Source organism: Talpa europaea (assembly GCF_964194135.1).
Source record: "Talpa europaea genome assembly, chromosome: 5".
NCBI lineage: Eukaryota > Metazoa > Chordata > Mammalia > Eulipotyphla > Talpidae > Talpa > Talpa europaea.
In genome coordinates this window covers 47,840,477-47,856,331 of record NC_140071.1, presented here as the reverse complement: position 1 = coordinate 47,856,331, position 15,855 = coordinate 47,840,477, and the positions used below count along the sequence as shown (strand labels likewise).

General features: G+C 38.3%; 1 protein-coding gene across 1 annotated transcript in view; it reads left to right on the top strand.

Moving 5' to 3' along the window:
- The window catches only part of IQGAP2 (IQ motif containing GTPase activating protein 2), a gene marked incomplete at its 3' end in the record, with an annotated part of 261,119 nt that extends 248,942 nt beyond the window's left edge, over positions 1 to 12,177 (top strand). The window contains exons 31-36 of the mRNA XM_084234138.1: positions 1,044 to 1,131; positions 3,002 to 3,214; positions 5,160 to 5,320; positions 6,934 to 7,071; positions 7,993 to 8,101; positions 12,064 to 12,177. Coding sequence (XP_084090264.1) covers positions 1,044 to 1,131; positions 3,002 to 3,214; positions 5,160 to 5,320; positions 6,934 to 7,071; positions 7,993 to 8,101; positions 12,064 to 12,177 — 823 coding nt within the window. The remainder of the gene's footprint in view (positions 1 to 1,043; positions 1,132 to 3,001; positions 3,215 to 5,159; positions 5,321 to 6,933; positions 7,072 to 7,992; positions 8,102 to 12,063) is intronic.
- Between the last annotated feature and the right edge of the window lie 3,678 nt (positions 12,178 to 15,855).

Here is a 15,855-nt window from a genome sequence, read left to right as displayed (position 1 = left end):
GTGTCAAGGGTTTTGCCTAATTATATTACCTAATCTTTAATTGGGAAGGCGTGGCTGGTTACCATAAAGAACACATGAAAATATTATGTTTGTGGCATTTCCAGAGTTTTCCAGCTCTTTACTTTTTACTGAGCAACTGTTCTGTTCTCTATCACCTGAAGACAAAGACCCATACCTGTTGGCTACTTCCTCCACCAGACCTGAGCTTCTTTTTTTTTAAAAGACATATTTCTTTATACCAGAACTGGGTATGGCACAGGAGGGTGAGAGAATTCACCAGAGACAGAGCGGGGAGCGGGGAGCAGAATAGGCAGATGGACTGAAAGCACTGCTGAGGGGAGCAGCGGGCGAGACAGGAGAGGTCTGCCAGGCCATGTGGGTGTCTCCCTGGCCGGCCGGGAATTGAACTGGTGCTGCAGAGGCTGCAGACAGCTTCACGGCGCTGCACTCAACCCTCTGCGCCACCAGGGAGACCCCAGACCTGAGCTTCTTGAACACCTATCCTGGTAGCTGCTGAGTCGGCCCCCAGCTGAAGCCTCTGCAGTCCACACAGGGCTTCTACTCCCTCTGGCCTCCAAACCACTGCATAACTTTCTCAGATCAGGAAGCATAATGGTTGGTCTGGCTCCTAAAGGCTTATGATGTATTAAGCATAAGGTTAAATGCTATTAAAGTCAGGAAAAGGGAGTATTAGATACCCTTCTGGCACCCTCTACAGTAGTGGGCATATCAGCAACACTTGTCCTTCCTGCTCATCAAATGTATCTCAGTCTAAAAAGAAAAAAAGTATTTAGATAAGGAAACTTCTGACATACTGTGTCCATGTTACTGACAGTATAATCCTAGTACATCAAGCGTATAAAACCCAGACTTCTATTATCAAGTATTCACAACCCTTCAGGAGCCTTAGAGCAGACATGGTAAATTCTGCAGGACTGTTTTACTTTAAGTGATTATCTCTTTAGCTTCATTTGTGCACATGTGTGTATACTCCCTCAAGACTGCTTCTGAAGGTGTGTTTCTTCTTTCTCTTATTTTGTCAGGACCAAAAAGCTGATAATTGATGTAATCCGGAACCAACCAGGGAACACACTGACAGAAATCTTAGAGACACCAGCAACTGAACAACAGGTAATTGGTTTTTTTAATGTAAAAGAACAAGTACTATGGATCTGAGTTGATTTTCTTAATCTTCATGCCAAATGTTTACTGTTATCTCAGAAAACTATGTCTGACATGGTTTGGAACTATGGAGTTTTATCTTTTACCCTGGAAAACTGAGTTTAGCCATATATAAAAGCCATAGGGAGTATCAGTAGGAATGAAATAGAACAAGCAGTTCAATATTTATACTAAGTATAATTTAGCCCAGACTAGGAAAGTCGTTTGGGGTCTTTCAGCCCTCAGAATGTTCATCATAAACTGTATCACAGTGGATAGGCAGGTAAGTTAAGAGACAGTTCTGGTTGACAGGATATGGAAGAATACCTTTCATAGTTTTGTATTTGCTAACCTGAAGAAATGGAGAAGTGTCTCACACTTAAAAATGTTTTCCAGATTCTTCAGAAGAAAATATCTGAGTCCATGGGTCAGTGCACCATTATTCTGGTATAAGTAACTATAGTTTCAAAACAATCTTGTATTAGACTGTTTATCAACATCTTTTAAAATATGTCATTATTTAGTTTGCTCTGAATTAAGTGAACATCAGTGATAACTGCTTTAGTACCAGTAATTGCCACTCCCCAAAACAAAAGATAACAAAATTATCTAATTCGTTATTTCTTTGCAGAGCTACACATAATTTTCCTGAATCATTTTTAATTCAAATGGTTGCCAAGAAATCAGTCACAGTTTGTAACAATATATATATGCAGTAAAACTTCAAATGATGTTGGTTAATGTGTGAACATTTTTTAAACAATGGATAGAATGTTTGCTAATTTAACATGAGACTTTCAATCCTTATCAAATGTTTCATATTTCTCCAAATATCTTTGTACTTCCTAGCTGTGTGACTCTAGGCACCTAGAAATATTTCTGTGCCTCCGTTTCCTCTCCTGTAAAATGAAAATAATAGTGCCCAATCTGCAGATAGGAATGAGTTTAAACATATTCTTTAAATGTGTAGTAATACCTGGCACATATTAAGTGCTGTTACATATTAAGTAATAGTGTCTGCCACTGATGCTATTGTACTGCTGTTATTTATTGCTGCTGACTTAGTAAATTGTTCTTGTGTCTGTAATGTTGACCTATCCGTTCTGTTTCCAGCAGCATCTGTGCCCTTAGATTTAACTGGTGGGGTGGCTTACTTACCTTATACAGTGAAATGGGGACAAATGCCATTCTCCCTAATTACTGTAATTTTTTTAATGCTGTCCAAATCATTTTTATTCACTGAATAAGTAATCATTTATTTAAGAATTATCGCATACTAGAATATTTTTTCCCCATTTTGGTTCAAACCCTGCAGGATTTTCAGAGCTGGAAGTTTAAGAATGATCCCCTCATCAGAACAAAGATCTCTGGCTGCCTTCACAGCTTATGAGTCTCCATAAATGTGGCTGATATGGGAGAGTTTAGTAAAGTTGGGTTCTAGATGTGTAGGATCCTCGGAGCCATGTTTTAATGGATAATCTAGTTTTAGTTTCCTCAATAGGCCACACAAGAATTGAAACCTTTTTGTCCAGGGAATTACCAAGTATCAGTTATCCATTATAATATGGCCACTACTGAGGCCCCTTGTCACCTTGCGGTAAACTAGCCATTTAGAATTTTGCCCAGAGTAGACCTGCCACTACTGCCATGTTTCTCAAAGATGAAGTAGTTTCTTCTGAGAGACCTACTTCAAAACCCATGAAGAACGTACTCTGGTTCTGGTCTTTGATTTTAGCTTGAGGACTTCTCTCATTTTGACATGAACTTGCCTTTTGCAGCTTCTGAAACTGTGAGATTAAGAGATTTTTAAAAATCAACAATCTTGATCTTCCCTCTTTAGGAAATAAATCACTCCACAGACATGGTAAGCCGTGCCATTATAGATTCCAGGACTCCAGAGGAAATGAAGACTAGCCAGTCTATGGCTGCAGATGCACAGCTGCCTCTGGAGCAGAAAAAGAGGAAAATCCAGAGGAATCTTCGGACATTGGAACAGACTGGACTTGTGTCATCCAAAAATAAATACCAAGACATTCTCAATAACATCACCAAGGTTTTTGGAAACAGTATTCTTTCTTCTTCACATAGTAGACATTTGCTAATCATTGGTCACACACTGGGCACTCTGTGAGGTGACATGAGGGATTCATAGTTGTATATGGCATGTTCCCCCCCGTCTCAATATTACAGACTTGAAAAGGTTTCAAATCATTGATGACTTTTAATAGACAATAAGCACAACTCCCCCGAGTCATTAGGAGAGTAGGCACACAGCAGATATAAATGCTCAGAAAATGTGATAGGCAAGTTTCATCTATACTTTTAATACCTCCTAGTTTTAAAAATGATACTTTCAAAAAAAAATGATACTTTCAGGCAATTCTTTCTTGAGTTGTTAGTTGTCATATAGCCCAATTGCTCTTGGGATCCACCACTGATATGGTAGTAACTCTGTGTCCCTGAAGTCTTACCTCCAAACTGTCTAGTTAAATATGCAGTTTGAACTTAAAGGTTCATTTCTGTTTTCTTACCGCCTATTTTTTTTTTAAATAATAGATTTTATTTTTATATTCCCCATACAATTGCAACCCCCCCATTTTGACCCCAGTCCCTCCCCTCCCATCCCCCACCCCCCAAAAAGTGTCTCTGTTTCATAGTTTTTTGTTGATTTTGATTTTCACTTTCTTATAGTTATTCATTTTCCTGGTCCCTTATTTAAGTTTTCTAGATTCCTGCTATGAGTGAGACCATCCGGTATTTTTCTTTTTCTTTCTGGCTTATTTCGCTGAGCATGATCCCTATTTTTTACAGTTGAAAAACTTCCTGACAAAAGGACCTCAAGTTAGAAAAGGATCTCAAATTAGTGCAAGGAAATATCACAGGAAATGGCCGAGATCTGTTTGCCAAGGATAAAGAAGTATATATTTGGGTAGAAGGATATATATTTTTTAATCCAAATATGCAAATTAAAATGGGACTGCAAGTTAAGGGCAGTTAAGTAATCAGAAAAAGTTTTTACATTTTGGGAGGGAAATACACTCAGCTTCACTCTTCTATGTAAAGTTATGGTCAATTCTGACAGTAGGCTTATTTCTCCCAGCCTGAGTGACTCAAAGGAAGTAACATTTCTTTCTGTGGTTTGATGTGGAAAATACTCTGTTCAGGAATATGTGGTAGAGAAATTGATGCTTTTGCCTTAAAAACAGAAAAAAGCTATCATGAGGGCATCCACCAAAAGATTCTGTTGAATGAACTTTTACTTAAGAAAGGGGAAATCTGATCCCTAGGGGAATGGTTTTTAATTGCTCACAAAGGAAAAATATTAAACTGGCTCCATTTTCTTAAATATTTCCATAACTTGCCAGTTAAAATTACAGAAAACATCTTAAGTCTATAAGTTTAAATATAGCATCACTCTTTTAGATGTAAGCAGCTTAAACAACATTATGTTCCAGGAATTCTATTTAAATCCAAGTAATCAGTACACTGAATCTGCTCAGTCATTCTTGAGAGTCCAGTTGTTTATACAAATCTTGAGAAATATTAACCAGATTAAAAAGTGTATTGTCACTTATTTCTAAAATGACTGCAATAATGAAATATAAGCCTTTTCAATTTCAAGTGTTCTTCGAAGTGGAATGGTCAAAATATTCTGAAGAAATTGCTTCTCTCCCGCTAAAGTCTCCCTTATGCCCCTTTTTAAACACCATTTTTCCTTAAAGTTATTTTATGATTATTCTAATTTTTTTTCTTTTCTTTGCCATCAAGAAAATATATAAACCTTTGCAACTCTTAAAGTGAAATAGCGACACTTTCCAGTTCTGAAGTAAAGTATCATAACACTTTAGTGTTGAGATTCAAACAAGGTGACTGAGATGAGCTACAATAGTCATAAGTAGTGATTTCATATTAGATATTCTTTTTGTCCCAAATTGGCAACATCATAAAGCAAACTGCTGATTGAATCTCATATGATAACCTTTTTTTCTTGATTTTAGGATATTCGAAATCAAAGAATCCACCGTAAACTTCGGAAAGCCGAATTGGCAAAGCTTCAGCAGACCCTTCATGCACTTAACAAGAAATCAGCATTTTACGAGGACCAAGTTAATTATTATGACACCTATATAAAGACTTGTTTAGACAACTTGAAAAGAAAGTACGTTAAAGTCAAGTTGTTTAGACATCTTGAAAAGAACTTAAGTTAAAGTCAACAGCTATAATGTTATGATTAGCCTGGGGTTTCAATTCATCTACAATCCCTGGGTTAGGTTTGAAGCAAACTATTTTATTAAGCAGACCAAGAAACCAGAATCTCAATTTTATTATTTGCCACTATGAACTAGGAAGTCATGAATGAATTTAGAAATTCAAATTCCACATCAACTTTACTTTGGAATTAAAGTAGCTTACCCTGCTGTGTTATAAGCAAGTAGCATTAACACTTACAAAACACTTCCGCTCTTTCGTCTTTCTTAGTGAAAGGTGTTTTTTAAAACATTATAAAACAAAAATCAAAGCTGCTTTTGTTTTTGGAACACTTACAATAAACATTGTTTTATGTACTTGATAATGTTAGATAACACCACATATTTGCTAGTCATGCAGTGCAGCTTAATGATTTTTAATTGCTTAGTAGTTTTAAAAAAACATTATTGACACAAAAGACAAAATTGGCAGTTCTCGTTACCCATTAGCATGCATATTTTAGATTGTTCTTATATACAATATGACTCTTTTTTTAATGAATTTTCTTTGCTGGTAATTATTCTTATCACTAGACTAAGGTCAATACTAATCAAATTTTAATTATCCATTTAAATAAGTAGTATATTATTTCTAACAATTTGTAATCAATGTGACAATAGAGTGGTGCTGTATGAAAAAATCAATTGCATTAATCATAGAAGAGGTGATGAATGGAAGTAAAAATTTAAACTTCATTTATTTGGACCCCACTAGTTCTGAATTTTAATTCACTTGCTTTTCAGCATAGAAATTACATTCAGACTATTCCTGGTAAAGTTGGTAAAGTTAATTTTCAGTAAGAATAAGAGTTTTAGGGTTTTTCTTTACATATTTATTGCAATTACTTCGAAGCATTTTACAAGCCCTGCAATCAGGTGAACTTGATTTGGATTTCAGTTCTCTTACATTGTGTCATCTGGAACCAGTCCAGCAAACTTCCCTGAACCTTAATTTTCTCAGCTTTAAAGTGGGATTAGGGTACCTACCTCGCAAGTATTCTTATGGAACTGAATGAGAGAAAAGAGTTGACTCATTTTAAAGCCCTATGGAAATGTTGATTTTGATAATGTGCAGTAACACTTAGCAAGCAGTTCAGCAGTGCAAGCCACTAGTGTTTGTTAAATAAATACATAGCGATATTAATGTATAATAATACATAGGGATATACAGTTCATGTTACTCCCCAAAGCTGCTTGTGCAGTGGCTAAATGGTTAAATGTAGCCACCTAGTTCAATATGGCTGAGGAAGTATTGAGAGTACAAGTAGAATAAAAAGTATTGGCCTACAACTCAAACGTTAGTAATTTTAAACATAACTTAACAGTTATTAACTGTTAACTCCCTTAAACAGTTAGGGAGTGAGGTTTTACTGCATGGGAAACATAATCTCTTACTATCACAAAATGCAGAGTTGCGCACTCAGTGCAGTGGAGGCCAGTGCTGAGCAGGGGTGTGCCCCAGGGCAAGGTCATTGCACTGTCACACAGCTGAATTTGCTGTCATGATTTGTTCTCCTTTTGCCAGAAATTGTCGGAGGTCAATTAAACTTGATGGAAAAGAAGAACCCAAAGGCACAAAACGATCGAAGCCAGTGAGGTACACGGCAGCAAAGTTGCATGAGAAGGGTGTCCTCCTAGGAATAGATGACGTGCAGACAAACCAGTGAGTGTGACCTGGAACCTGCACAAAAAACACCCCCTTCTAATCACTCACACAAAATCTGACCCATTTCTTCGAATCCCTGTGGCCTTTGAGAGAGCTTCATTTGGTCAGTCAAGGCTTACCCTCAGTTACAGATGACAGGGGGAAATACCTCTATTGTAAGTCTAGGTTCACCGCTAGGCCTTTAGCATCTGCTGCTGTGGCTGTGTGATGTGCTGATCAGGTGTGTTTCCCATGGCTTGTCTGGTGCGTTTGGATTTGCCAGGAACTGAGTCACAGCTGTGAGCATGAAAGGCTGTCTGTTGGTCTTGATGGGTAGAGTCATTTACAACTGCAAACAGTACCTTTCTCTTTTCAAAGCCACACAGACAGTGCCAGGGTCTGAGCTCCCCCGAAAATGGTGCCGTGAGTTGAGGAGAAAACAAAGGCCCCACAGCTCCACCAGGTGCCAGTGATTCTGTTTTAAGGGAACCATGAGCTCTGTGCACCATCCTGTCCTTTGTCTCAGGGCAGCCAGGCTCACTGTGTGAGCTCCAAATCCCACCTGCCTTTGTGAAATGGCTTGTGTTCCCATAACCAGCCCATCAAACCTCCCCCTGCCTGAAAACAGCATAAATCAGTGTTTTAATTCTTGGGTTCTGCGACTCTCTGATCTTTCCAATTCTATTTTCTACACTTAAAGAATATAAAGTCTTGGTTTGTTTTTGTTTTTTTTTCTAATAAGGCACCTACTTCTATGCTCACAACCAGCTTTATCAGACTTAGCTTTAGGGAACAGAGTAGAAGAAAGATGATGGAGGGTTTGGGGTGATTTCCCCAGTAGATCATTCACTAAGAATGGTAATTAAGATTCCTTAATTAGCTTCTGCTTTAGGCTTTTATTTGCTGCTCCATGTGTTTGAATATCCCTTTCTTCACTAGGTTTAAAAATGTTACATTTGATATCATATCTACTGAAGATGTGGGCATCTTTGATGTCAGATCAAAATTCCTGGCTGTTGAGATGGAAAAAGTACAGCTCAATATTCAGGTAAGCTACTCGGCCTTTTGGCTAAGATCAAGTGTAGTATCAGGTAAGCTTGGGGTCTCTGCAAATTGTGTTGAATTTCATGGTGTAGGTCATTGAGGGGTCCCCTGCTTGTGCTTTCCCCACCATAGTGAAGATTGACAGACAAACAACGCATGCCTTGCTTTCCAATTTTCGTTGAAATGTTGCCTTTTTAGAAGCTATGACTTTTCAAATTATTGGAACTTAAAACGCTTTCAGATGCTAAGCCATAGTAGTCCAGTTCTCTAAGCCTTGTTTCTATTTTGAAGCTTAGCAAAAAAAAAACATGAAAGTATTCAGAACTACCACATACAAGTTAGAAAGTTTTCTGAAGTTGCCTTTCTAAGGGCTGTGTGTGCCCACATTGGTCCTTTCCTGATCTCATTTCTCTCCCATGCCTCCTTCCCAGGATAGTTCTCCCATCAGTTTTTTATATCTATGTGTTAAGTGTTTGGGATCATAAGAATGAAAGAGATTGTGTGAAACAGGTTTCTGTAAATAGAAAAATTGTGTTTGCAATAAGAATTATTGCTACTTTCTCCTAAAACTATAGTTAGCCAAATATACTTGAACAGACTTATGTATCCAAAACAGAAAAAAAAAAATGCAGGGAGGTTGCAACCAAATATTTAAGTTCATCTGCTCCCAACTTCTTAATCTTTAGCACAGGCTCAACCATATAAGGATTTTTAAATGGAAATAGCACCTATTTACCTGGGCCCCAAACCACTTATAAAATGGTTTCCAGATATTCTTCAAGTATCTCCATGAATCACCTTGATAAGTCACTGGGTATGTTGTAAATTCTGGCCTGGCTGCCTGCTCAGCCCTGGCTGGGAACCTTGAAGCTACCTCCCCCTCCTGGGAGCCGCTACCAAAGCACATTCTTACTGTCTGGCATTCCTTGTAGCTAAAAAGAAAAATGGGAACTACTTTGTAGGTATGATAAGGACTGTGATAATGGAGTCAATTTGATTGAGAGAGAAAAATTAAATATAGTATGCAATTATGAAAAGCATGCTGAAGTAAACAGTATCCTTTGCTGACTTATTCTAAATGTCACTAATGTATCCATTTAACAGTCTTGAGTTGCTTTACTTATTTAACACTTAGGTGAAAATGGGAAGAGAAGAGAATGTGCTTGTGGCATGCAGATGATTTTCTTCTAGTGATTCTTCTGCAAGTAGCAGATGTGTATCTTGTGGTTGACAAGAAGGAAACCACCCAAGGCAATCAATATGAACAAAGCAGATGAATCACAAGTGACCAAGAAATATCTGTGTAAAGAGGCTCAGGAATTTCATGAGATTCTTTGAACTGGCTCAAGTTCCAAGTTTCACTTGCTCCTTTGTTAAGGATTTGGTATGCAGTAGGATTAGTTGTTTACCCTTCATTTATATACAATTGATGGTGAAATATTACTCCTTAGCTGTACACAGGTAGCAAATATGCCCCAGATTTTTAAAATCGTTACCATGTTAGGACTAGATATGTAATTTTCAGGAGTCATTGCAAAACAAAAATATAGAGCCCCCTTGTTTAAAATTACTAAGAATATCAAGATAGTGACTATAAAACATTAGACCAAGTGCAGGGCCCTTCTGGAAACCAAGAAGCTGGCCAAGCACACAATGACTGTCAGACATAAAGTCAGACTTGTGTTTATGCAGAGGACTTTCAGACCACGACATTATCGTGTGAGTGGCCAAAGAGAAATGTGATGACCAAGTTGTTAATGTGAGTCAAGATCTGGGAGCCAGATGGAAGTTTCTAAGAGAACTAAAGTAGATCCTTTCTAACATCATGTTCCCAGGTCTTCTTCAGTCCTAAAGGAAATGGTGGGGTTTGATGATATCCTATAGCTGTACATCTATAGATAACAGAGGGTGTGACACATGTCAGGATGGTCTGTACGCACAGTGGCCCGGGTTCAGCAAGGGCTGCAGGGCTGGCCCTTTTCCTTTCCCTGATGAACAAAGCAGACCAGATTGCTCCCTGTCAAAAGTGCAGCTGGAATCAAATCTTCATGCCTCTGCTCCACTGCCATGCTCACAGGAGTCTAGTTGATCCTGCCAAGGGTGACCAACAAAGGGATTGCAGAGACCTTGATCTCATTTGGCCAATAGCACCCCTGTGAGGCTGGCAGTGTTATTCCCAGCATGCACACAGGGAAAGAACTTTAGAGAGAGTTTGTGATATCGCAGGACCATGTGATAGCAAATGGTGGAAACTGTACTAAAATCTGGTCTTCCAACGACAATTGCAATCATATTTTCTCTGCTCTACTAATTCCCCCACATACATCATTCCTTCTCAATCATCCTGGTTTCATTCTTTATATTCCCCATACAGTTGCAACCTCCTTATTTTGACCCCAGTCCCTCCTTTCCCCTCCCCCCCCCATAGAGTGTCTCTGGTTCATAGTTGTTTGTTGATTTTGATTTTTTCTTTCTTATAGCTATTTTTTTCCTGGTCCCTTATTTAGGTTTTCTAAATTCCTGCTATGAGTGAGACCATCCGGTATTTTTGTTTTTTGTTCTGGCTTATTTCGCTGAGCATGATCCCTTCCAGGGCCATCCATGTTGCTGCAAATTGCATGTGTTTATCTTTTTTGAATGCTGAGTAATATTCCATGGTGTGTATGTACCACATCTTCTTGATCCAGTCATCTATTTTTGGGCATTTGGGTTGTTTCCAAAGCTTAGCTATTGTCATTCTTTTTTTCTGAGAGACTTTAACAGATGTTGCATTTCTCAGAGGAAAATTGAATCTCCACTACAATAGGCAAAAGCATGCTTGATAAAAGAATTTCAGCCCCATGTGGATTTTCCATCCCCAAGCATATCTAATGGGAGGGATTTAGTTGTGTATAACTAGAGGTAAGTGAGGAAGTGAACAAAGAAGCTGGCAAGAGCCAAAGTTCCCTCAAAGATGACTTCCAACTTCTGCAGAAGACATAGGCTCTATCATTAAGAAACAAGTTTTGAGGACTGGAAACAAGAACATGAAACCTGGGTATTACGTGCAGGTAATCCAGGAATATTTTCTTTTTAGAAAGGCCGACTACCCTGTATTACTATAAAATATTACTCTTTAGTCACACACATGTGACTGGTCTGACCAACCTATTGATTTTAGGAGGAGAATTGATTTCCCTAGTGTGGTGGCAACCAAACAACAATACTGACTTGATAATGTGGGCTTATTCTCAATATAAGAACAGAATTAGCTTAGAACAAAACAAGTAATTTTCTTCAGTGGTTCTCAGACTTCACACAGCTTTATCAGTAACTGGCATGCTCATTTCTCCCTGTTTTTATTTTATAAAGTATATCTGTTCATACCGCTGAAATAAAAATGTACTTTATAAAATATATCCAAAATCTAAATGTTTAAACAATGAGAAAAATGTAGGAATGATAATATATTTTTTGATCCCTGGCGAATTATCTTCCTCATGCTACTTTAGAAAATAGTACTGTTTCTAAAGGATAGACCCCATCTTGCTGGAATACTTGTGTTTTTAATGTGTCAATTAAAAATTGAAATTATAGTGATATATCTGATATTAATGCTGTGGTTCTTTTCACACAGTTCTTATCAATTCTGAAACTCTTTTTTCTATGATCTAGATCCATGTTTCTAAAAATAGGCCACCCAGACCATCAATATCATCATCACTTGGGAACATGTTAAAATGCTAATTCTTGGGCTCCCTCCACAGAGCTACAAAATCAAGATTTCCCAGGGTTGGGGGCCAGAACTCTATGCTTGAACTAGTTTGTGTTTTGATTGGATGATTCTAATGTACACTAAAGTTTCAGAACCTCCACCTTGGTCACTGGATCAATTGAGTCTTATTTTTTCAACTAATTCATTTAGAATGTTTTTTAAATACGAAAAATGCCAAATTTGAGGATTAATACTGTTCCTTACAATTTCAGGATTTACTTCAGATGCAATATGAAGGTGTAGCTGTAATGAAAATGTTTGATAAGGTTAAAGTGAATGTAAACCTTCTCATATACCTGCTGAACAAGAAATTCTATGGAAAGTGAAGTGCCTGGAGAAATTTCATGGATTCTGTATCATCTAAATTGGGAAATGAATTTGTTTAGTATTTTTGTTTTTAAACATGATTGAAATCACTGCTTATAAACGTGTGATTTTTTTTTTTTTAAGACCAAAACTTTTTTGAAGAATGTACCCATGTGCCTTTTGGATAATTTGATACTACAGTAAAATGATACACAAAATGAATTAACGTAAACACTTCCACGTTATACTGTGGTATAGGTACTCTGATTTAAAATTTTGGACATTCTGTGATCTGTTTAAAGTAGGGAGAAAATAAATTTAGCTGACTAGGGGACTAATGTGTAAACCTATTTTCCTATGAAAAAATTTTAAATGTCCCATTTGAATAATGTAATTCTGCATAGATTATTTTTATCTATGGAGAAATGGAAACTTAATTATTTGTAATGAATTATTTAGACAGATACTTAGTTCTAAGCCCTATCTTCTCAGAGTTATCAATTTTAAAGAGAACTTTTGTGCAATTCAAAATGAAGTTTTTATAAGTAACTGAAAGTGACAATATGGTAACATTTTCTGTATAAAAGTATATATTTTATGTGATTTATTCCTACTAAATGAAGTGCACTACTGCCTCATGATAAAGACTCTTGTACCCAGAGCCTTTAAGTGACTAAGGAACAATGTGGATAGCAATCACGGCCCTCACCTCCATTCCTCACAATTTATTTGAATACTGCAATTGTGCCTCTCAATTTTTTGTAATGCAATAAAATCAGTATCTAGTTGGTTTTTAAATGTATTCTTTGAAAATTGTTTTATGTAAAATAAATGTTACTTAATTACATTCATTTGGCTTTTTAGTTGTCTTAATAAATCCAAATCCTTTAGTGGGTGGAAGGTGGTACTGGGGAGGCTAATCAGGAAAAGAAATAACATATTTATAATTGTATTTGCTAGTGACCAAGAGATCTAAAGCCTTGTGCCTGGAAACAGGGGAGAAGTTCATTCTTATCAAATTCAGCAATTCAAAGGTAAGTGAGCAGGCCTGCATGTTTATCCAGAGATCCAGAGCAGCAGGAGGGGGAAACAGAAGTTTAAAGCAAGCCGTTTGTTTCAAGTTATAGGAATCACTTCTGCTTACACCTCACTGGCCAAAACTTAGTCAAATGGCTACAGCTAGCTTTAGGAGAGGCTGGGAAATAGGGTCCCTAACTCTAAAGCCATGGACCCAGTTAAAGCCCTAGTGTGAAGAGGATGGTTCTATTATTAAGAGAAAGGAGCTGTGATTACTGAGAACAGGTTAGCTGTCTCCACCCCACAGAAATCCAGACTCTTGGGTTAGAACCCCGTAAAGCTTTGAATTCTGCTTGTTCAGCAGGCTTTATTTTCCACAGGGGTTACAAAACATTGAGAAAGTAGGTAAGCTTCTAATCATTTAGTACAAATGAGCTTCATTATTTAAATTTAAGATTGCCAGAATTTGGAAAACTTGAATTTTTAAAAATATAAGCTGCTACTTTCCTGATAGGTCCAGGCTATACATATTTTTGACAAAGGAGGTCATGTTTCCTGCCAAAACAAATCCTGCTGAAAACTATTTGTTGCCTCAACAGTTTGTGGATAGGTTTTTAATGCACTAATCTTAAAACAGACTAATGTGAAAGCAGTCAAAGACAGTTAAGATTCACCTTGAAAAGAAACCTCTCCCGGACAGCAAGCATTAGGTGAGGGACTGGAGTCAGAAGAGTAGGAAGCAGCACACGCTTCCTTCTTCATGCTCCAGGAAAGACATGTAGTAGAAACATGAAGGAGGGGCCAAAATTAGGAAAAGATGTTTGAAGACAAAAACTAATCTTTCATAGCATCTCTGAAAGGAGCTAATCTTTTTTTTTCCTATTTTTTTTATTTTTTATATCATTGTTCATTTTTAAACAATATTTGCTTCCCCCCACTCCCTCAGGTGTAGTCCCCATAGAGTTTCCTTCACCAATGCACCCGTGCACCATCACCTCAGTCCCCTGAGCTCCTCCCTCCCTCCCTCTGATCCCTCTCCCGCCTCCTCCTCTGCAGGATGTCTGTGATTTATAATTGTCCGTTTTTGCTTTGTTGTGTTTTGTTCTGTTACTATTTTTTTACACTGATGTCTTATTGGGTTCCCCTATATTCTTGCTGTAAGTGAAACCATCCGATGTTTTTCTTTTTCCTTCTGGCTTATTTCACTGAGCGTAATTCCTTTTAGTTCCATCCATGTTGCTGCAAATGGCATGAGATTATCTTTTTGATGGCTGAATAATATTCCATTGTGTATATATGCCACATCTTCTTGATCCAGGCATCTATTTTTGGGCATTTGGGTTGTTTCCAGGTTTTACCTATTGTAAATAGTGCTGCAATAAACACAGGTGTACAGGTGCTCTTTTGAATCGGTATTTTTATGTACTTTGGGTAGATCCCTAATAGTGGAATTGCCGGGTCATATGGTTGAAAGAAGCTAATTTCAATTTATTCTGTCACCGAGTGATATGCTTGAATATTATCTATACCAATAAAGAATTTTGCGTCATGCCAATACCCTGAAGGAAAGCTATGAATGTTTTCTTCTGTTGGCCCACACAATGAGGTTAAGATATCACCAGTTGTCGCTTGTTTGAGGCTTTGAAGGGACAGGAATGAATGACCCAGAGAGGAAAGCAGGTAATGGAGCGGGAAAAAGAAGCCAGTGTGGGCATGGGAACAGGGATTGTTGGAGCCAAGGCCTGTGCCCCTCCCAGGAAGACTGAACCAATCCCCAAGTCAGGGGGCAGTTGAATTCCTCATAACCTGGAGCCACTAAAGCCTCTTGACCAGTGTAAAGGAGGAAAGATAATTTTCCCTCTACCCTTCCAAGTTCTTGGCTAAGATCACATTAATAAGACAGATTAACAAGAGAAAAACAGAAGTTTATGAATGTGCACAATTCATTTATCCCTGAAGGATAGCTAGGAAAACTGAGTAAAACCGTCCAAGCTACCACATTAATACCATCTTCATGTAAAGACACAAGAAAGATGTTGGAGGATGGGAGATGGTAATTTTCAGGAAAGTGAGAAGAGAAAATATGGGATAAAGGATTGCCCTACTGAAAGCAGCAAAGCGGGGGAAGGTCACTGTGAGCTCTTTGCCCGTGTGCCCACAATGCAAGACATGGTTCAACCTCGGTGCAATGATGACAGGGTTTCCTTACAGAAGGAGACCGGGGTAAGAAGAGTTCCTAAGGCTACAAGTGGCCAGCTGTCCTTCCCCAGGTCGTGTCCGCAGTGTCTAATAGTCCAAACCAGAAGCTGCTCATGCAAAATGGTGGTACTCCCCACCCCATGAGAGCCTGGAACTGGCACACAACCCAGGAAGTGGTGGACTGGATCCAGCTAACCTGTGGCAGCTGGGGTTGTCACAGGTGGTACTGCTGAGGCCCCACCATGGCTGCATCTCTCCTGAAGCAGCATCTGTCTCCTTCGGAAGCTTCTTCCAGATTGCGCCAAACCTCCCAATCTAGCCCACCTCCTGAGTGGACTGAAGCCTTGGCAGCCCCAAGCCTTCTTTCAAGCTGGTTCCAAGCCTTCCTAGGAGCTCCTCTCCCAGGCAGACTTTCTGCAACCACCAGAGGCCTTTTCGTGGTTAAATCTTTCATTTGTACAAGTTTTCTGCGGTAGGAGCTC